A 23,568-nucleotide genomic window follows, 5' to 3' on the forward strand; every position below is an offset into this window, starting at 1 on the left:
AACTTTGGAAGTGGGAAGGTGCGAAAGTATTGGATTGGTAAGGGAAGATATCAATGAATTTCAAATCTTTCACTCTCTAATTAGAATCCCAACAAGTTGTATCCTTACCTTCCAAAAAGGTTAGAGCGGCCATATATACTCCTTTGCACCTACAAGATTGAGATGACAGCAGTGACACCGATTAAAAAATATCTAAGAAATCGCAACACTTGATAGCCATCGATCGGTTGGTACAGAGCTTAATTATCATCGACTCAAGTTGGCGAATTTTTATTTTTTTTGCCATCACGTTGTTACCTTAATTTCCCATGTTGTAATCATAATCACATTGATCTACATTAATCTTGATTAGTAGACTCGGATTCCATCCATTGTGTCGCCTGAGGAGGTAGGGTTTCTCCTGCTTTTTCTTTCATTCATTTACAGTAGTGTTCTCTTCTATTAAAATCAAGAGCTGGTATCATGGGGGGCAGCTTATTCTTCTTTTGTTAATATATTTGTTTCTGATAATCTCAAATCTTACCTCCACATAACTAGATTTGATACTTTCATTGTGCTACAAATTAAGAATACTAAGCTTCTCACAAAAGATCATGCTGTCATAAGATTCGATCATTGAATTTAAGTTTCATCTCAAATATTTAATTAGATTTTATAGTAAATGGCTCGTTTTCAATGTTTTTATGTTTATTCATTATGAAGTAATCCCAACACTTATTTTCAAATAATGTTGTCAATAGCTGGCAAAGCAGATCCTAATTGAGTTAGAAGGTATTGAGCCTGTGAAATAGTGTAGCCTCCCTGGTTAATTATAGGGAACTTTTTGAAGATCAAGATAGCAAGACTGTAAGAGGACCCTAATAGGCCAAGCACTATATGTGCACTTTGTATATTTACGCTGAAAGAGTAATTAAACTCAAGTGCATTAAGACTTGGTTAATTTGTGTTTAGCTTAAAGTTAAGTTGTGATTGACGTGATAGAAGATTTTATAGTGGTAAGACTTTCGAAACATTGGAGAACATAGAAATATTTGATTAAATATATAGTTCAAAGCATATTTATATCGATATTATATATTAAGAAAAAAAAACTAGGAGCCATCAATAATGTATTGCAACTTATAAGGCAAAATACTTTGGATTCACATAGTGTTTTGCTTTTTCTTTTTTAATTTTAATCCCTTATTTTTTTTATTTTTTAACATTGCGTTGATTTTGAATAAAGATTAATAATTTGTTTTTAATGTCTACATATAAGGATCTCATGACGTCGAGAAAATATCTTGTCACTTGATTAATGCTCAATTTAGCAAAGTAAAATTTAATTTCATTGTTTTAAAATAATTAGAGCTTTAAAAACTGAATTTAAAGCTTAAATAAATATTCAGTCCCTTTTTTCGCTAACATTAGAAACTAATTTGCATAATCGAGGGAAAAGCTCATGTTTTTTTTGTCACTCATCTTCTTCTTTTTTAATTTGATCACTTCACATTGTTTTTATTTGAGATTTGATTTAATAGTTTTTTTTTGTTTCCTTGATATGAGGTTCACGCAACATCAAGGAAAAATTTTCTACATTCGGTTAATGCTCTGTTTGGCAAAATAAAATAAGATTTTGCTAATGTAAAATAATTAAATGTTAAGAGACCTAAATTAAAGCTAAAAAAAATGTGGTGGGTTAAAGTAAACAGGAAAGAAGAAGTTGGTTGGCTCATGCAACCCTTACGCTAGAGTGTAAAAGAGGTTGTCTCATTCTAGGGGCACATGAGGCTTCCTACCGTGGCTGCAAATCACCATCATTGGTGGTGTTAGAAGCAATGCGACAAGGGCTTTCTGGTGAGATAGTGCATGACGACGGAGGAGCTGCAGTGAGACTTCGAAGTATGGGTGATCATTTTCGGTTCGGTTCGGTTCGGTTTTTATAAAAAAAAGTAACCAAAACCAGTTAAAAAAAACAAAACCAAACCGAAAACGGTTCAAACCGACCGATTTCGGTTTGGTTATTTTGGGGGGAAAACCGGTTTGGCTTGGTTTTTTCCCGGTTTGGCTCGGTTTGGTTTTTTCAGTTTTAGGCTTATAAAATCAAAACCGAACCGAACCGGTCAATTTTTTTAAAATTCTAATCGGTTTAATCGGTTTTTTTTCACGGTTCGGTTTTTTCATTAATTTTTTTTTCCGGTTTTCTCGATATTTTTGGTTTTTTTACTCACCCCTACTTCAAAGGCCTTTCTTTTTTCTCCTTCTTATTTTGTCTCTCCTCTCCTTGAACTGTACGTTGATCTATCCAAAATTAAAAGGTGTCCTGTTATTTTGTTTTTATATCAAATTTGATCCTTTTTTTTTTGTTTCTATTTTTTGTTTCGAGTCCTTTTTAAATTTGATTTTTTTTATTTCATTATTCAATATTTATTACATAGTTTTATATATAATAAAACACATTATTAAACAAGATGTCATCCAAAAAGCCAAAAAGCTCCATATTTGGAGATTTTTAGCTTTTCACTTTTGAGAGTAAGATTCAAAAGATCCCACACAAGATTGTCAAAATTATAAGTTGACTTATAAAATTGTATGACAACATATAGTTATTATGGAAAATCACGTAAAAAAAATTCAACTAAAATAATATAAAATTAGTAAAAACATGATTTTATGGTCGATTTTACGTGAAATATAAATACTACCCCAATTAACTCTCTTTCTCCCTCAATTAAACCAAACAAAACCCTAGTCAATATAAAATTAGACATTAGGATATCGTCTCGCAGTCTCACTCATGCTACCAAGATGCTGGAAGCTTGCAACAACTCAGTAGCCAAACCCTAGTTTTCTCCGAAGGTACATATTGTTCTAATCAATCTCTGATCTTTCATCTTCTTATAATTCTTTTTGGTCCTATAAAGAAATGATTGCAAAGGATTTATTTTCTTCTATATTATTTTTCTTCATCAACAAAAAGCCTTCCTAGATATATATTATTTTGATTTGATCTCATTTTTTTATATATTCAATTCTGCTCAATTATAATTTTTTTGCTTGAACCGATGAAATTTAGGGGTTTTTTTTCTTTTAATCGGCGACGTTGCTTACTATATTATTAATTTTTTTTTGTTATAATTTGATGTGGCGGCTCCTGTTCTTGTTGACTTGAAGAAACCAGTAGTCATAGTCAAAGTGAGTGCCGATAAGTATACTCGTCTTGCTATGAAACATGAAGTCAAGTATGTATCATCTACTGCTTTCTATTTTATTAAATTTATTTTATTTTCTATTTCTATGATATTGTGTGCATTTAGATAATGAATTTGTGTTGTTGATTTTCGTATGGAATCATGATTGGTTAGATAAGAATATAATATTTTCCTTAAATTTTTCCTTTGAATCTTTGTTTCAGTTATTGGTTCATTTCAGAACATTTCATTATTGCATAGGAGTTGGGACCTTCAAAACCAAATAATTAAGCATATTTTTATGTTAAAAAAAACAGGTTGGCCAATCCCTTAATTTTTTTTCTTAACCCAACAATTTGAGTTGATAAGTTTGATGTTATTTATTGATTGTGGAGTTCTTTGTCATTAATTCCAAATTACTTATAATTTTATGAATTTATGATCTATTTTTACCATTTAAGCTTAGATTACATTTTTCATGTTGTGTAAAAAAACATTTTTGACAACTTGATATCCCCCACATTCAAATTTTGAGAACCAAACATCTATAAGGCCGTTTCAAGCTCTAAAAGCTCTGCTGAACCTTAGCCCATTGATGGAGATATTGCAGTGATTTATAACCATGACACTAGTATTTGATCATGTAAAGATATGAACTCGTATGAAGTAAAACTTGGATATTGCAGTTATTTATAAATCACCACACTAGCATTGATCATGTAAAAACACATACTCTTATGGAATAAAAATATCCTTAAATTCTCAAATATATGAGGTTGCATGGTCACACTGAAACAACAAATTCGCATAGTTTTCAAAAATAGAAAACAGAAAATGTTTCACAAATTCATTAATGTTTGCACCCATTCATCACAGCTCTTGATCAGTTCCTTTTCTCTTTTATTTTTTTCTTCTACTCAAGCTGTAACGAAGTCGTTGGAACTCGGTGGCGTAGATCAATATCAAATTAAATTTTCCACCAGGGAGTACTGATTAGTGATTAACCTTAGCCATACACCAAGCAACTATTTTCAACCTCAAATGCCAGGATCGTATTAATGAACGAGGAAGGAGCAAAATAAGCAATTATAAATAAACCATGAGGCCTTGGCAAGTGTAATTTTCTCGGTAGAAACATCCCACAATATTCCACAGGTTCAGGAAACTTGGTCCATACGTAGGAAAACAAACAAAAAATCTGAAATTTCGTAACCGAGCATGATACATCGTATAGGTTACAGTTGAAACTTCTAAAAAGCACTACTAACCCTCCTAAATATGATCTTAGTCTTGCAAAGTAAATCGCAGCTTCGAGGTTTAGCCTCCCTTATAATCTAAACCTTTTGTCTTCTAATTGCCCATTATTGACTGCTGATATTGCACTGATTTAGTAACTGGTCTGGAAGGGTTTGATCGACTTGAGATCGCCGACAATTCCAGCAACAGAGCCAGCAGCGGCAGCTATAGTGATAATGAGGCAAGCAACACTTAGGATCTGCAGGCAGAGCCATCTTGTGCTCCACTTTGGTATCTTCTTTTGGACAATATACATCTCCACAGGGAAGTAAACCGTCAATGGCCAAAATCCCAAAGCCCCAAGTAAACCAACTATGTCATTAAAGAAGGGAAGGAGCATTGAAATCACAGTGGTGAGGACCACAAAGAGGGTCCTCCAAATCATTCTAAAGAGATTGAGATTGTAGGGACGGAAACCAGGAATCGGAATTTTGATGTCTTTCGTAATGAATTCACTATCTGGAAATCTTTGAGCTGCTTCTTTTTCGATGAAAGCATAGAGAGGTTGGCAGTAGACCTGGTATGCGCCAACAAGGTGAATCACTATGGCAGCATTGGCAATATCAAGCAGCCAGTATGGGTTATAAAAGCCAAATCCAGTAAGGAGGTTTCCAGGGGACAAGTCTCCGAAAGCAGCATAGCCAAAGCAGCCACAGAACATGTAGAAAAAGGTTGTGACTACAACACTTATTAGAGTTGCCTTCTTCATTGTCTTGGCTTCTGATGGTGGGGCTTTGATTGTGTCCTGTTAATTATGATACAAACCTTGTAGGTTAGTTTAAATTCTAAGAGAAATTATCCAACATATCCTATATATAATGTTAGCAAATGAAATGAGTAAGCTGCAAAATATATATATATATATATATATATATATATATATATATATATATATATATATATATAATGTTAGCGCGCACCTGAATTTCAACGAGAATCATGGAGAAAGAATAGGCAAAAGCAATGTCACCGAGTGCTTGGAAGCTCTTCCATATCTTTTGGGTTTGAGTCACAGTGCCAATGCTTATTCCAGTTAGACTTCCACTAATTTTTCCATTTTCTATAACTTTACCAATGCCAAGACCTAGACCAATTGATGAGTAAGTGAAGGACATGACTGCAGCGACAAGAGAGAGCCAGTGTAACTGATCAAATCCAGGAATTTGAGACAAAAGTATCTCAGCTATGCCAAACCCTATCATATATGGATAGGCATTCATGTGGCATGGATCTTGTCCACCACTCTTGTGAAAACAATTTGACCTCTTTATTGCCCTGTAAGTGTAGAAAGGAAGAGGACCGTTAGCCCAAAGAATTCATAATATATCTAGGCATGATCAGCGATTACAAGTAAGAACAAAGAAAAAAATTGAGTTTTTGTTGACTTGAAAGTGAAAGCTTACATCATGCTTATAGATGATGCAATTGTGTAGCCAATGGCAACTCCAAAAAGATTCAGGTACTGAACAAATCCACATATCTTGACCTTAACACCACCTGAGAAAAAAAAAAGAAACATATTATCAAGAAATTATATTTTTAAAAAATATCAAGCACAATATCTGTATATATTTAGTAGCTTATATATATATATATATATATATATATATATATATATATATATATATATGGTAGCAGGACTGGTTAGTTACCAAGATTGGACCGAACAGCATCCATGTATGTGTAGTTTCTCTTGCCGGTAATAGGATCACCAGAGCGGTAGCAGGCAGAGAGCAGAGTCGAAGTATAGCAAGTGACAAAAGAGAACAACAACATGACAGCAGGTCCAGCGATCCATCCAAGCTGACCTATAGCCCAGGCCAAGGAGAGAACACCAGACCCGATAACAGCTGTTATGATGTGAGCACTTGCTGTCCAAACGGTCCCTGGAAACAATTGAAGTTGAACAGAATATATATAAGTTTTTTTATACATATATTTTCTTGGAAATCTTACTTGATCATAGCAAACGGGAAAAAAATATAATGTAAAGAAGTTGTGAAATACCAGTTCGCTTGAGACGGCCATCGTCATCAAACCACCTGGAGCCACCTTGTTGATGCGTGTCAATGGAGATATCGAAAACTTGGTGATTCCTTAGGCTCGTGTTCATCTTTCTGATATAACAGAGAGGTAGCAGTAGCTGTAGCAGTAGCAGTAGCAGTAGCAGAAGATTAGAATTGAGTTGTGTTTGTGTACGAGAGACAGAGAGCAAAACAAGGACAGTACCCTCAACTTAGTAATTAATTAAAAAGTGTAGAGTGGAATGGAACGGAATGCAAGAGGAGGGTGGGTATTTATAATGACTCCCTGGCACACGTGGTCATTTAGGCGTGTCTGGAACTGGAAGGGTATAGTAATATTATTTTTTAAAATATTTTTATATTTGTAAATATATTAAAATAATATTTTTATTTTAAATATTAATATATTAACATTAAAAAAAATATTTTTAAAAATATAAAAACAATATTATCAAACTCGTACAATCCTAAGCTTCAACGCGGATTCTACGTCATGGTCCATCTGTCCTGAGGATCCCACAATACAGTAGAAGTGAGACTTCACAGCTCTCTTTTTTCTTTTTTTTTTAAAAAAAAAAACTGGATAATTTGATTTCTTTTTATTTAATTAATTAGATCGCAAATCTCTCACGACCACTTATCTGTCACCACTACGGCACTACCCAACTTCAATAACCAGCACTTTCTCAGCCATCACTTGACACGTGTTTTAAATACGGTTATGTATTTTTTTATTTTTCATGTGGGGAAAATATTAAATTAGTTCCCGAACTATGACTTGTATCTCAATTGAGTCCTCATTAATTTTGTTTCTCATTTTGATTTAGTCACCTTACCCATATGCTAAGTTAATTCTGAAGATTTTAAATATCAGAAATATGTATTGATGTGTGAGGAAATATCATTTCCACACAAACCATGCATATGGCCGTGGTAAGAAATATATGCATGATGGCGAGATTTTACTCTGGATCAAATATTAATATGATAGTTGAATAAATGTTTCATATGAGCAATTCATTATAAAAAAAATCCTAATTGTTTTAAATGTGCAAGCTACATCATATAGATTACAATTAAATTTTCACAAAAAATAAATTGTACAACTAAGCCTCCTATGATATTGTTTTTACCCGCACTTGAGGTCGTGGTCTAGCAGTTATGACAGAGATTTGTTCTCTTTCTTAGCATCCAGGTTCGATTTTATGTGCACGTCAGTCATCCTCGCGGTGTCTTATCTGTCTTCTAGATTTGTAAGGTGTTCAATAGATCTAAAAATTAATTGTGGTTCGTATAAGCTGGTTGGACATCCCAGATTATTAAAAAATAATATATTGTTATTACACATATCTTTCTAGGTAGGGCTTTTCTTTGACAGAAAGGGAAGGGAAGCTCTGTTCATGTGAAAGACATGGTGGCTTTAGTGCATTGTACTTTTGGTTAGATTCATAAATTTTCTACCCTAAGATATTTTTGAACCGGCCAGATGACGTCAGAGTCCAGATAAACTGAACTCAATTGAAAGACGGAGCGCTGGCGTGCCCCCGTTCGGTTTGCATATGGCTCAACTGTTAACGGTATGCACGGACCAGTTCTCACCCGACTTTAAGTCAAAAAGGCAGTCTTCGCCATGGGAGCCTTTAGAGCCCCCTGGGCAAAAAAAAAAAAAAATAATAATAAAAAATATATATATATATATATATATATATATAAAGGGATGATGTGATTGCTTAGTATGTAAGCACATGGGGTGCTGACATGGCAGAGATTGAGACGCCCTCCTTGTTGGAGGGAATTTGTAAAGATATTAGCGCTGATGCTTAATCAATGATTAAGGCTTCCTTTCTTTTCTTGATGCCGTCTGTGATTTGTCATAATTATTTAATTAATTAATATATAAAACAATTTTACACTGAAACTGAAAATGTTTGAAATTTTAGTTAAAAAAATTATAATTTATAAATTTTTTAAGATTTATTTTTTAAAATTATTATAGTAAAAACTACTATAATATCAAATACATGTGAAATTTTTTAGTGTGTGATGCATGAATTGTGGTTTGAATTCAACTCAAACTAGAACATTCTCTTTCTCAGTGATTAAGAGGCCATTGGATCATTATATGCAATTTTTCACATAAAAATAAGTAAAAGGGAGTAGTAAAAAAGAGATCTTTTCTCTAATCATGGTTGTGTTTGAACCTCCAATTTTTTTTTAAGTGGTTGTGAAGCGATGTTGGAACCATAAATAGGTTTGGTAGGTGACATAAATACTTATTTTAGTCTCAGTCTATTTTTATATTTATTCGAACAATTCAAAGAATTGCAATGATAATGTATGCTTAATTTGATCATGTCATGTTTATTTGATCTTTTATAAATTTGAAATATTGGGTTATATTATGTAGTAATGATGGAGCAGGCTATTTTACGCATCTCCTATCGCATTGTTAACCCTGTGCTTTTCATATCACTAGCTTCTTCACTGCATCAGTTATTGTTTGGACGAGCCCCAAATTATCATTTGAGATTTTTAAGATTTCCTTACTTATGCTCACCGTATTTCTCATGAGAAGTAAAGCCCTATTGTTTTATGAAAAACTCACCCCTGTTGGAGCACAAGCATAAATATGTTCCGTTATTTTTTTTATATTATTAATATAAATATCCAAATCAGCTTATAGATAACTCAATTAATTGTATAAATCCTGAAATTAACGATTATATGAGTTTTCAGTGACCTTAAAAACACTTAAACTCATGACTATTAAAAAGTAAATTCAAAATCTGATCAGTCGAGGATTATAAATATATTCCATCATTTTTATTTTTATTTTTATTTTTATTTATTAACGTGGGTACCCAGACCAGCCTGCGCGCACTTCGACTAATCTTATAGGTCCTAAAGTTAACGATCATGTAAGTCTCTAATGGCAATAAAATTTATAAAACTTAAAATAATAATTTTTAAAAAATATATTTATAACCTGAACAAATAAACTAATCTATTCATCATTAAATATATCCCATCATTATTTTAGAATATTGTGGCTGTGAACGAGGGAGCGTCTTTCAGAAATCACTTCGTATTATTTTGTTATCATTTAAGAAAAGTTAATTCTCTCTCGACTATAATGAAGAAAAGTTTCGTTTTTTCTATGATTACAAAAACAAACAACATGTCATAGAAAGAAGCGAAGTTAGAGAGTTTGCATGAGAGAAAAGTCTCCATACCTACATTTACAAAAAAAAAAAAAAAAAAAAAAAAAAAACTTTCATCATTGTAGGTTAATGTCGGAAGGTCACTGGACAGTGAAAGATTGTTTTGATTGGAATGATCAAAACAATCGACTAATTAATTATTAATTCGTTGAAGCACAAACACAGCCTTGTAATTAATTAGTTAATTTACCGCTAAGTCATAGCCCTGTACGTAGTAAAGCATTCTCAGGTTTTTATCATTACGAACAAGCCTTGTTAATTAAATCATATAATCTCCTCACTCTCTGTCAAAAACAATTCTAAGACTAGATATTCTTAGAAAATATTTAGTTACTGTTACAAACAAGGTAGAAAAAATATAAACGATATATCTTCTTATGTCTCTTATTTTTTAAGTATAAAAATTTACTTTAAAACTTATTTTAAAAATAAAGTTATTTTATGTACGTCTTCATCTTTATCTCTTTCATCAAAAACATTTTTATTTTTATTTCTATTATTTTTATTTTTTGTATCTAAAGATGGTTACCAAATGCTATTTTAGAATATTTTTTTATGTAAATATTAATTAAGATATGGATATTCTATCTTCAATTTGTGACATTTTTCATTTTTATTAAGTAAAAGCTGATGTGTGTTTTATGTGGAATCACTTTACACTTTCAAAATCTAAATAATATAGTATTAAAACCATTATTTCAAATAATTATCTAGTGCTTTCAATTATTTTGTTTTAAAATAACAAATAAAGAAATAGCAAGAGCTAGACTTTATCTTAAAGTCAACTCACATAGACTCAGCCAAATGTCATTATATAAAATTTAAAAAATTGTTTAAATTATGAATCAAACGCCAATATTTGTTATAATTAAAAAATATGAAACCCTCAACTCATGTAAAGGAGGGCAATCCACAAATCAGGTTATACTGTATTAATTGATAAAAAAAATTTAAATATTTATATTTTATCTATTAAGTTTTAGATATTCATATGAATATTCATATGATTGATCAGACATCCGAGCAGTAATGTACGCTGAGCTAACCCTGGAATGAAATTTGCTTTGATGAGGACTAAAGTGGCCAGAAATGTACTTGGAGAAGGGTCATTATTGCAGGACTGTTTCTTCAATTTCAAAAGGATGTATTTAAGATTATGATAATCATAACAGACGGTATAGAGTGATTTTTATTTAAAAATATATTAAATAAATTTTTTTAATTTTTTTTAATATTAACACATTAAAATATACTAAAAAATATATTAACAAATTATTTTAAATAAAATAAATAAAATTTAAAAAGAAATATTAAGGAGCGGCAAAAGATGCATTTTGCTTGTGTCATGTTGATCTCTATAGAGTAATGTAGATTCACACTAACCTATATTGTGTTATACTTATAAAAATCATTAATGATGATTTTGAATTTATAAACATTGTAGACGTTAGCCCATGTCATGTCGATAGTCGAGTCACTTTTACACAAGTTTTGTGAAGTTATAAATTAATATAATCAACCGGATAATTTTTATGTAAATTTGAGTTTGTTTTAAAAGAGGGAGGATACGAGAATGAATATTAAAGGATTAATTAACTATGAAACATCTAATATTTACTACTTTAAGATCCTTATTAAAACCTAAGATGTCGAGCCATGCATATAAATCAAGATATCAATAGAATTCTTTAAGGTTTATTTTCAACTTATTTTGTTAATTAAGTTGTCTCCACGTAAGCTCAATTAATGATGTAGTAATCCCATGTTTAACGAGTTTCATCTTACATAGAACTCGAATAAGCAATCCCGTGTTTTTGTGAATACTTGCTAATGATATTAAGGCACATTATTATTATTATTATTATTATTATTATTATTTTAGGTATAAATCTCATGTCTAACTCATCTCTCAATAACTCATTGACACTACAAAAAAAAAAAAGTGCAACTTGCAAGAATGCCAATAATAATTGATTCTCTAACATCTTCATTTATTGGTTGTCTACTTGTCTTGTAGTTCCACTACCGCAACTATCTACTGAAGTCGAAATTGAAAAGAGAAAAATGGGTCCAGCTTGAGTCTCTATTGGTGGAGGCGGCCGAGCAGACTCGGTGTTGATTCGCCTGTATGTGTCATGTGTGGCGAAGACCTCTCAGGCGGTCAGTGGAAATTGAAATAAAGTGGAGGAGACCTTGACTCTGTGAAACATAAACATCGTGTTTCTCATTTCTTCCTTTTGTTTTTCCTTTTTCCACCTCTCTTTCCTCCCTGTGGGTGGTTTGGGCCTGGGCTTTGTCCATACCCTTAGCGAACACCCTCAATTCGCTATTTTTGTTTGTCCAGGTTTACCACTTTGAATTTCCTTTTTTTTTTTCCTTTTTTTTTAAACGAATTACAATTTAATTATAAAGATTTCTCTTAATCTTGAGTTCATCAAAAAATTGATAATACCAATATTTTATATTTATTAAAAAAAAAGATCTGGAGCGCCTTAAGAAATACTCTGGATACAATTTCTGTCGAGAGAAGCATGCGTTTTTAGAAACAAAATCTATGAAAGTCTATGGATTAACTCAAGATCATGAGGTACTGTACCTCTTAAACTGGCCAATCATGCTCTGATGATATGAGCCAGCATCACCAAAAACGTCTTCAAAAGGAGCAGTATTGTAATAATGCATTTCTCTCCATCGGCGATATTAAAAAAAAAAAAAAAAGACAATGGGTCGAACTTCCAAGTGGCTGGTTTACTGGTGAGTACTACAGCCCAAAAATTAATTAAGTATTAACATACTACTTGGCACTGCGAAAGTTTTTTTTTAAAAAATTTAATTTTTTAATTTTTATGCTTTAAATAAATATATTTTTAATATTTTTAAATTATTTTAATGTGTTAATGTTAAAAATATTTTTTTTAAAAAAAACATTATTTTAATGTATTTTGGAATGAAAAGAACTCTGAAAAACAACAATTACCACATTCCCAATCACCTAGTATAACACTAAAAAGCGTGCGTGTGTTCATTGTTTATTCTCTTATAAATTGTAGACCGTGTAAAATTTTTATTTTTTAATTTCATCTTTAAACTTTTATTTTTAGTAATTTAATTATAATTAAAAATCAATTTATTTTTGATTTCTTATACAATTTTGGTACCTTAATATTTTCAAATTCATTTTTCATATAAAAGTTATTTTTGTTATTTTTTATTCCCTAATTAATATTTATGTCAAATGATTACGTTTGATGATGGCATTTCATGTTAAGTGTTTTTTTATTTTTAAAGTTCGTAGAAAAAACATATCTAAGCTTGAATTGATTTTTTATTTCGAGCTAGTTTTGGTTTTTATGACTATTTCTTGGGTTTTTTTAGACCATGTATAAGTTTAGCATAGTTCCTAAGGTGTTTTGAGTAAAAAAAAGTTGGTTAAAAAACAGGTTTTTGGGGTAAAAAAAACTTAAACCCTGATTTTCTAGTCATTGTGGTGGTCAGAATCTGAGCAAATTAGATAACACGTCATGTGATTTTTTTTTCAGAAAATTTTGGGCCGGACAACATAGATGCAACCAAAACAAATAAGGGCTCAGTCGCTCTGGCCTGATAAGGCAGGCCAGAGCGTGGACCTTGATAAAATAGATCATGTGGACTGGCCTAACTTGTTAGGCCAGCAACGTCTGACTTTTGCTCCTTTTTTTTATTTTTTTAAAATTATTTTTTCAAAAATAATGGTTTTTTATGATTTTTTCTCTAAATATTTTTAATTTATATTTAGATTAGTACCCCTTTTCTTTTTCATTTTGTTTAGAGAGTCTCTTTTAAATGATAATTATTTTTTTGGTTATGCATTTAAATTTGAAGGGTTCTTTTTATTTATCTATAAAAAAAATTATCTTTTGTTTGAATGAACTTTATTTTTAAAAAAATAAAATTATTTTCAGATGATATTTCTAATATGTGCAGGTCTACATAGTGTTTTTTCCTTTTAATATATTCAATTAATTTAATTTGTGTTTCTATTTCTATTATTATTTGTTTAAATAAAATATTATTTTAATAAATATAACCGAGTAAATATTTCATCTTTCGAGGTTAAATACCTTAATCTATATTTTCTCAACTTTTCATATTTGATTTTTAAATATTGTCAATAATTTTATTTTTTTATTAATACACGTGGTTCTTATCTAACCGGTCGCCAGGCCACACCAAGAAATCGTGAGAATAGCCTCTTATTGGGCTATATATATATATATATATATATATATATATATATATATATGATGGGCTCATTGATTATGTCCTATTGTAATGACCATTTGGACCCTTTTACAGGCTTGGATATCATTGGCTAACTTTAAGGGTGGTGTATTAGATGTTCGAAAGCTAGTTTTGGTCTTAGAACTATAAAGGTTACGGGAATGGAAATGTGATGTTTTTAATTAGTTTTTTTTAAATATATATATTAAAATAATTTTTTAAGATTTTTTTATTTTTAATATTAAAAAACATTAAAAAGATATTATTTTAATTTTTTTCAAGTTAAAAATATTTTTAAAAAAATACTTAAAAATAGAAGTAGAAGCAGTGTTAAAAAAACCCTTTAATTTAGTGAAATAAAATAGACAAACATTCATAAAACGTGCAAAGTTCCTATTCCTGGAAACCAATGATAATCATTATACATATAACGAATCTTAAAAGCAGAGAATTCAAATCTATTACCTTTTAAGATACTAAATAATTAGATCTCTAGACCTCGTACAATGTTTCACAAATATGGCAACTTTTGGCTCAGGGAGAAAAGGTGTGGATTCATCATCTTGGTGGGTGAAGCTCCGTATGAATTACAAATTTTCCCTACAGAATTAGAATCCATGCAAGGAGGCAGGAGCACCCTTGCTTCCTTGCCTTCCGAAAAGTTGCAAGAGGGGAGCTTCGCCCTCAATTTGATTGCAATGTCACCACTTGAAAAACCTAAATAATAGGATCACTTGCACTTCAATGCCCATCCAGCAAGTAAGCTTATCGTCCATCCAAGTGGGATCATTTTTTATCACCGTAACTTGCATCACTGATCTACGTCTAACCAGTTCATCAGCGCGCACTAATTCCACCCATGCTACCTGTGGGGGATGAAAATATTTGATAGGGTAAACTATATTTTGGCCCTCCATGGACTTAAAATACGATCCAATCAAGCTGGAACTCCTTGAAATCATTAATAGTTTGACGTTAAAAATTCTTAAACTACAGGGACACAAGTTTAACATTTCTAAATCTGTAAGGGCTAAAAAACAGCTTACCCTACTTTATAGCACCCACATTTTGAAAGGATGCGAGGTGCGCAACAGGGCACAAAATGACTTGAACGTGCTTTATCTCCAAGCCAAACAAGAAGCAATTTGAAAGGTTGCTATCTGCTTTTAGAATGGAGCATAGAAGCAAGCATTCATTCCTATTTACAGAGTGCCTTGTTTGTTTGACGTGATATAAGCAGCTGGAAGCATCTTGCTAGAAATAAGTTTACGCATGGTTTAATAAATCTAAAGAATGTGGTAATACACAATGATCTACTTGTTCTACTCTAGCATCCACAAGAAGTAGAAATTACGACCCATCCTCTGGTACACCACTTGCAAGCATGAAAACACAGCAATGAATGAATAAAGAACACAAAATTAATGTGATATTCACTTAATAAATTTGTGTCTTCGAGACGGGAATTCAGCAGTGAGCTCCAGGCATTGCAAAACAAGATATGAGTTTATGCTCATAGTATCTGCCACGACATGGGGGATTCCTGCATCTCCAGCCCATCTCCAATCATCATGCTGTCATTTGTTTGAAGGCCTGTAGCAACACGTTACAAATCTTCCAATCACGTTCTTTATAGGAAGGGGTCCCCTGCCATAGACCAATGTCAAAACCAAAAGAAAGAGTTAACACTTATGTTAACCAAAAATACATCTAGAATTGAAAATTAAAACCCTGATTTGGTCATCGGTATGAGAGACGAGTACTGCCATCCCAAATGTGGCTAAATTTGGAAAAGAAAATTCCTTTTGTGTTAACTCTAGTGAACAAGAAAATCCTAAAAGGGACACTCCATAAAATCTTGAATATCGCATACATGTCCCTCGGAAGTGAAGCTGGGAATACATGCAAGGAACCTAAAGATAATTTCTTCTTAAATTTTCTTAATGAAATATAGATGTTGCTCCAACAACATGCTCGAGAATACTACCAAACATGGGAGTCGTAGCTGTTATTACGGTTATCACCCAGCACATAAACATGACCTTCAGGCACATACTGCAAACCAGTACAAGAGCAAAGTTAGCAGAAAGCAAAAACATAGCATTTCTAGAGAAAATGATACATTTAAAGGGATACCATCCAAAGCTCAAAGTGAATCCAAGTGCCAGTAATTGGGATTCATCAAGCTTTCGTTTAATTTGACTGGGCTAGGCTTCTTCAAGTTCACATTTATGCACCTCATCAAACAACTATGTGCATGTTTTGTTATGAGCATTTTTACCAGCTTGTGAGCCATTTGCTCGGTTTTTTCAGCCCCAACATGGGGTTCATGCCTTCATGGACATATTTTGCTAGCCTTGAAAAATGCTTGCAAGGCATGCAACATTACAGAAACATAAAAAGGTAAGAATGAAGAAGCGCACAGTTAAATTAGATGTATATGCAGGTCGCTCGACTAGGAAGTCTTCGGCCTGGGCAATTCCATTGACATAAAGGGATCCGTGGTGAACCTGCAAGTATTGGAATAGAACATGGAAGAGTTCCACATTAATATAGCCACAGCTTCTAAGTCTTAAAATGTTAAATAAGAGAATGAAATAAGGATGGAATCTGGAGCTAGGTTTTATTTGAATTTGTATATTGATCATAAACCATGCAGCCATGAGCTGCTGAAGGATACAAAACCTTTTCCAACAAGCAGTAACAAAGAATTGTTTTTCATAATCAATCAAATAGCAATTAAAAGAAAGTTTAAATAACAGTATGGGACGCTGATGCAACCAATCTAAAACTTGTAACCCTTTATCCCATTCTTAATTAGACTTTCAATTTTATACCTCCCTGCATACTGCTGGGGAAGGAAGAAAGAAAATCTTACCTGAACCAAGTCTCCTGCCTTTGCAACAACTCTCTTTATGAAAACATCTTCCCCTGTGATTCCGAGCTGCCATAGACAACGCAAAACAAAATTAATACACCTAATAAAAAGAAAACCATATAAATGGAAATTAGGAGGATTTCGCAGCATGAAGACAAACCTGTTTCGGAGCTCGGAATGTAACTATATCATTTATAGCCGGTACCTTGAGATAGTATGAGGCCTGAGAAGTTTGGAGTGCCACTGGTTAGTTAAAACCCAAAGTGTACAATGTTAACAGTAAGACGGAAAAAAATGCATTCTCAGAGAAATAAAACAAGGTTTAAAATGCCAAATAAAGCACAAAAATGATTCCATTGAATCCAATATACAAAAGAACAACATTTGCAATCAGGTTCAAGAAATAGCGAAGCATGTGCATCTAGATTTCTCAAAGATTGAAGAATTCTTCCTCACAGGCTTGCAAAATGGTTTTCAACTGACAAGTATTCTCTCGTTAACTTCTCAGTTATCAAAACATGTCCATGGAACCATTGGCAAACATTGCTATTTGATTATACTGACAATTTTCCCACTGGTTGAAATAAATGTTGCGATCAATTCAAGTGAACATCCTGGTACCATTCATTACTCAATTCAATGACACTGTTATATTCGTTCAATTATGCTAATCATATGGCAAACGATTTTCTGTTTGCTAACACATGTTAAAGTTCAATATTCTTCAATAATATGTATTGGATCTAGCAACTGAAGTGCAGATGTCATGATATTTAGGGACCAAACTTCTCTAGGTTCCTTCATGAACATGAACCTAACACTATCGCTAAGAAAATACAAGCCTCAACTACCAAATTCTTTCTGGTCAAACACAGCCTTCACAGAGCTTCCATAAATATGGCCCCATTAAAGGATGGGATAGAACGCTCCCTTGTTGATGAAAAGGGTACAGAAACACCCCCAGCTTAACAACGCAACAAGCTGGATAAATTGTCTGATTAAAGGGAGATATAGCGAAGTATAATTCAGAAAGTTGTAAGTCTTTTGTATATGAGTTAGTGGCCATCAAATTTGGATCCCCAGCACCCAATGGTAACAAGAACATAATCATGTCAATGGTAGTTACAAAACTGTTTTTCAAAGGAAAACTACTCAGAATAGCCCTGTAAACCAATAAAGTACCTTCTACAAGAATCTGACTTCAAACAACGCCACGGCTGCCCATCTTGCTTCAATGATGTTTCATAAGAAAATCAGGTTGGCTGACTAATCGAGTACAACTCCGGATTTTGCATTTACAAATTACAATGCAAGAGTGATGTTACCCATTCAGTGAATGCGCTCATACATTGCAGAGGGTGACTACCTATCTGTTTTTGACAATGATTGCACTCATGGTTGCTTTTTACATGAATCTCGCACTTCTTACAGGCAATTAAATATGATCTGGAGTGAACAATCGGACTATAATCTACATAGAAACATAATGAGGAATCCTCTGCAACCTAAGGAGTACTTCAAACCTACTTCAGAGGACCGAAATGACTTGCTGCGATGAAAAGCAGATTTAATCTTTGACAGAAATCACTTTCTCAAAATGATGGAACAAACTATAAATTTTGAGAAAACACTTAAGTGTAATTTACATCACTGCGCACTTGAAAAGAAGGAATTAAAAGCACCTTTCAGACTATGGAAAGAATCTCTATAGAAACAATCAAGTCTTCTCACTCCAGCTAAACTAGCCAGATAAATTGTGGAAATACGCAAACAGCAAACTGACAAGAAATGTCATCTATACAATATAGATGGACATATATTCCCAGAAAAAGGTTGGAATTTTTCACCTGGAGAACCTCGCACAACAACTAAAGTATTTTAAAAGGTAGAGCGAGTGAGATACAAAAATATACCTTTAATGCTTATTGAGGAATAAAACTAGCTTCTTTTTTTTCTCTCTTAACCGATCAGGAAGGTAAAAATAAGAGAACCCAGATTTATAAAACGTGTCCCTGGATTCTACTTGTCCCATAGGATGCCTAAAGTTGATCAAGCAATAAAGAAATAGGAGGTGCAAATACGTTCTTCTTTCCCATTTCAAGTAGCAGTGCCTGATCACTTGTGCAAATATGACAGATAATTGAACTTTGTTAAGCAACACATTGATAGTATTTTAAGGAAATGAAAAGTAATTATTATATCGACATACCATTTAAATGTCACTGTAGAAGGCAAGCAAACTAAACCAACCCCTAGCGAAAATTATCACATGATACCAAAGCATAGATGTTCAAGGGATGATGTTAAAAATGATAAACCTTTTCAATGATGATACGATCGCCAACACGAAGAGTCGGGTACATGGAGGACGACGGGATGAAGCGAAGCTCTGAAAAAGTAGACCACAAAAGCACCAGAACAAGAAGCCTTAACAACCCATCAAGACCAGGCCATCGAAGAAACCCCCAGCTCTGGCATGGCATCCATTTTAGTACTGTGGCGGATGTTATAAAGAAATTATTCAATGCAGATGGCCTCAAGAAACTCATTGTAAAGTGTTGCGGAACTAAAGGTGGTGGAAAAATCAAAAAGGAAGGACCGATGCAGCAAACTACGAAGAAAATGCGAGGCTTAAAGGTTTCGGAGAAGGAGAAAGAGAGGAAAAGGGGTGATGTGCTATGTATTTATTGACTAACTCAATCTTGTTGAGGAAGTTTCAACGAGAGAGAGACAGATTCTTCTTGTTCACACTGCCGGGCCTTACTTTTTTGCGACCAAACTACCACTAGAACGCGTACATACACCGCTAAATACTCCTGTAGCTGATGATTATTTTTAAAATTAGGCGAATGTAACACTATGTACAGTGTCATCATTTAAATTTAAATGCGTGGTTGATTAGTGATTGAGAATGTATTTTTTTTATTTTTTTTATTTTTTGAGTTCTTTTGAGACTGATATCTGAAAAAAAAATTAATTTTTTTAAATGCATTATATTAATATAAGATTTTTTTTAAAATTGTTTTGAAATGGGATTTAGTCTCTATTGATGTTTAAATTGACTCTAATATATTTCTTATTATCAAATTAGAAAATACATAATAGAAGGTATATGTTTGGTAATACATTTTTTAAAATGATTTTTTGTTTTAAAAAATATTAAATTGATAATTTTTTTAAGTGATTTTTTATGATATTGATATTCTTGTATTAAAAATATGTATTTTTTACTTTTTTACTTTTTTTCTACAAAAATCCCTTAAGAAAACACCTTAATCACAATGTTAGATAATGCTTAAGATTACCGATACAAAAAAGGCTTCTATTAAATTGCTAAACACAGTTGCATCTGCGGATGTCAAATTGACATTTCAATTTTGGCCATGCTGAATATACATATGGTGAGTTCCTCTTATTACATTGCATGAATGGTAAATATAAGTATAAAATATTTTTCATAAAAATACTTAGATTGTGAACTTAAAATTGGATTAATCTAATAATTTCGTGGATATGAATTTTAATAAAAAAATATTATTTTGATATATTTTTAAATAAATAATTTTAACTACTTTATGACATAAATTATCAATCATGACACATCTTATATTTTGCTTTTTTATATAAATATATAAACTATAATTTGTTTGGAATAAAACTTATATTGACACAGTCATCAAAACTCCATTCTTTTTGCCACTTAATCAATTCAAGGATGGCTAAAATAATATCTTTAACTTCTCAAACAACATTTTAATATTAAAAACTATTTTAAATTCAAACTAAACTAAACTTAATTACCAATAAATCTAATGACAAAGAAAGAACTAGAAAAAAACAATCAGTTTAAAAAAATAATAAAAAACTTACTTTAAGTCAGGATACTGAATCCACGTCTTGGTTGTGGGACTATGATAAGCTCATACACAAAAAAAATTAAATAAAACAATAGATGTCAACTCTCAATCAAACTAGATAATGAAAGACAAAACTTATAAATATTAATTAAAAAAGCAGTAAAAAAAACTGAGTCAACTCGGATTAACCCGACTAGTATGTGACTCATGATATGAGATCAGAATAACCCAATAGAAAAAAAAAAAGGTTGAAAGAACAATGAAGTTCAAAGCCCAAAAACTCAATATCGAATGATGGAATTAAAAAAATTAAACAAATGACCTAAAAATCAAAGTTAAACCGGGCTAATCTTTCGGAACTCAAAATCTTGGTCATGAGATCGAGATTACTCCATATAAGACAAACATGAAAAAATCATAAGCAAAATTCTTAATCATTAAAATATAAAAAATAAAACAAATAGTAATCAAAATAATAAGGACTATTATAAAAAAATAAATGAAAGAAAATAACGAGGAACTAAATAAAAAATAAAATAAATAAAGAAAACATAAAAATAGCAATCAAAATAGTAATGAATTTGATAAAAAAAAATGAATGATATAAAATGCTAATGGATGAAATTGAAAAAAAAAGAAACAATCATAAAAATAAGGACCAAACTGGATAGAAAAATAAAAAAAAATATTGAGGGATGAAATTGAAAAAAAAATCAATTTTAAAAAAGCATTAACAACAAAACAAGTAGCAATCAATAGAATAAGAATCAAAATTAATATAAATACAAACTAACACAACACACTTGATTTTTAGCAAAGCTAACACGAAATCTGAGGTGACGAGAGAGAAGAGAGTGGGGAAAAGAAAAAAATCAATCGGAGCCCAGCTGCTGATATGTCGTGTGCACACTTCTGACCATCGGGGAGATAATTGCATGATGCTTTCAACACTATTGTGAAAAGCGGTGTTTGACAGTCGATAGGCACCACACACACCACTCAAAAAGTGTGAGCATCTCCTACTCGTTGACATGTGTTTTTTTTTTATTGGTCATTGTTTTTTTTATAATCATGTTATTAATTTAATTGAGCTTATTGAACCTATTCAAATCAATGACTCATGTCCTAGATTGTTCTTACTCCATTATAAACGTTATTGTCAACTCGACATCCTCTTTTGATGTAAAAATAAATAAAAATCAACCCAATATATAGCGCATACCATCTATACAGTTACACAAAAAACTAAAAGAGCTCATTATTTTACTATCCAAACACTCATATTGGATTTGAATAATGAAATGATATTTTTTCCCTCCACATTAACAACTAATAAAGTGAAAATTGGGGTGAGGGGGGATGGTCTTTTCATGAGATTTTATTGGTATTACTAAATTGATCGAAGGTAGATTAGTCTTCTCACTCTTTTTTGCACAATAAAATAACTTAGTTACCCTTAAAAACAATAAAATTTAAATTGATGTTCATGAGCTTTTTAGTTTTTTCACTTTTTTCAATACAGTAAATGTCTGAAATACCCCTAAAAGCATAATTTACTAAAATGGTTTTCAGGGCTTTTTCACATTTTCATCATTTTTTTTTTGTTATAAGAAAGTGCATTGAAAGGAAATTTAGTATTTTTACAAATACAAATATTATTAAAAAAAAATTGACATGTGCATTGAAAGCATTAGTGCGTGAGTGGTTCCCACCCACTTTGAGCAATGCTTGCAACGTTGCTCATTAGCCAAATATCGGTTTCTAGAGCGGCTTAAAAAAGTGCTTGATGTCCCCTCCATGCCTGGACAACATGTGTGGGGATTGAACCACCAATCATGAGATGGTAACCTGTTCTTTTCTTATTCTTTCTTTTCTCTCATCCCCTCGATTCCCACGCTAAACCCTTATTTTTTAAAAAACCAACCCTTCAATTCGGTTTTTCTTTGAATTTGGTCCATATTTTTTTTTATTATTATAGTTTGTTTTATTTGAAATGATTTGTAAATTTGGATATTGTTTTACAATTTCATCCTTCTTTATTTTTTTTCATATTTCGAATATTATCCTCATTTTTTTTTGTTTTTTTTACCATTTTATTGATTTATTTTATTTTTCAGTTTCACCCCATTTTATGTTATTTCATTTAATTTTTACACTAGATTTGGTCTTTATTTTTTTACTATTTTTTTGTTTTTTATATTTTTTTTCAATTTTATCCGTCGTTGTTTTATTTCATTTAATTACTATACCATATTTAGTTTTCATTCTTTTAATTTCTATTTGTTTTGTTTCTTAATTTTAGATGATTAAGAATTTTGCTTCGTGATTTTTATGGTCTTACCTTTTATAGGGTAACATAGTCTCATGATCTAGGTCATAGGTTTTGAAGACTGGCTCAATTTAACTTTGGTTTTTTTTGCAGATTTTTTTTCAATATCATCATTTGACATTAGGTTATTGAACCTTCAACGTCATGATTATTGCAACTTTTCTTTTCATGGGGGTTATCGCAGTCTCATATCCAAGTCATGGGCTAGTCGAATTAACTTCGATCTGCTCAAGTTTTTTTTTAATTGATTTTTTTTAATTTCACATTTCATTATTTATTTTGCTTAGGAGTTGACCTCTATTGTTTTATTTATTTTTTTGAACGGGGTTATCCCGACATCACAAGTAGGCTGCAAGTTTGACATGCCGATTTGAATTAGGTTTTTTAATCTTTTTTTAAAATTGATTATTTTTTTCAATTCACCCTTCAACATTTCAAAAAAAAAAGTCTCTTGAAAATATATAAAATGATCCTTTTTTTATATATTTTTTATATTAACATATCAAAACCATAAAAAAACATTAAAAATATAT

The 23,568-nt window shown here is 31.6% G+C and overlaps 2 protein-coding genes across 2 annotated transcripts; both read right to left on the reverse strand.

The window, feature by feature from the left end:
• Positions 1-4,256: 4,256 nt before the first annotated feature.
• Positions 4,257-6,716, reverse strand: LOC133691971 (amino acid permease 3-like). The gene is made up of 5 exons (XM_062112603.1): positions 6,474-6,716; positions 6,119-6,352; positions 5,870-5,963; positions 5,387-5,741; positions 4,257-5,211 (listed from the first exon to the last, which is right to left on the reverse strand). The coding sequence occupies exons 1-5, from the start codon at positions 6,577-6,579 to the stop codon at positions 4,558-4,560; spliced, it is 1,443 nt and encodes a 480-aa protein (XP_061968587.1). The 5' UTR covers positions 6,580-6,716; the 3' UTR covers positions 4,257-4,557.
• An 8,506-nt stretch (positions 6,717-15,222) lies between these two features.
• Positions 15,223-19,627, reverse strand: LOC133691432 (chloroplast processing peptidase-like). Its single transcript, XM_062111938.1, has 6 exons — positions 19,168-19,627; positions 17,010-17,072; positions 16,850-16,915; positions 16,395-16,481; positions 15,959-16,026; positions 15,223-15,618 (listed from the first exon to the last, which is right to left on the reverse strand). Exons 1-6 carry the CDS (start codon positions 19,396-19,398, stop codon positions 15,549-15,551), a joined length of 585 nt encoding a protein of 194 aa, XP_061967922.1. The 5' UTR covers positions 19,399-19,627; the 3' UTR covers positions 15,223-15,548.
• Between the last annotated feature and the right edge of the window lie 3,941 nt (positions 19,628-23,568).

The sequence above is a fragment of the Populus nigra genome, chromosome 4 (genome assembly GCF_951802175.1).
Source record: "Populus nigra chromosome 4, ddPopNigr1.1, whole genome shotgun sequence".
Lineage (NCBI taxonomy): Eukaryota > Viridiplantae > Streptophyta > Magnoliopsida > Malpighiales > Salicaceae > Populus > Populus nigra.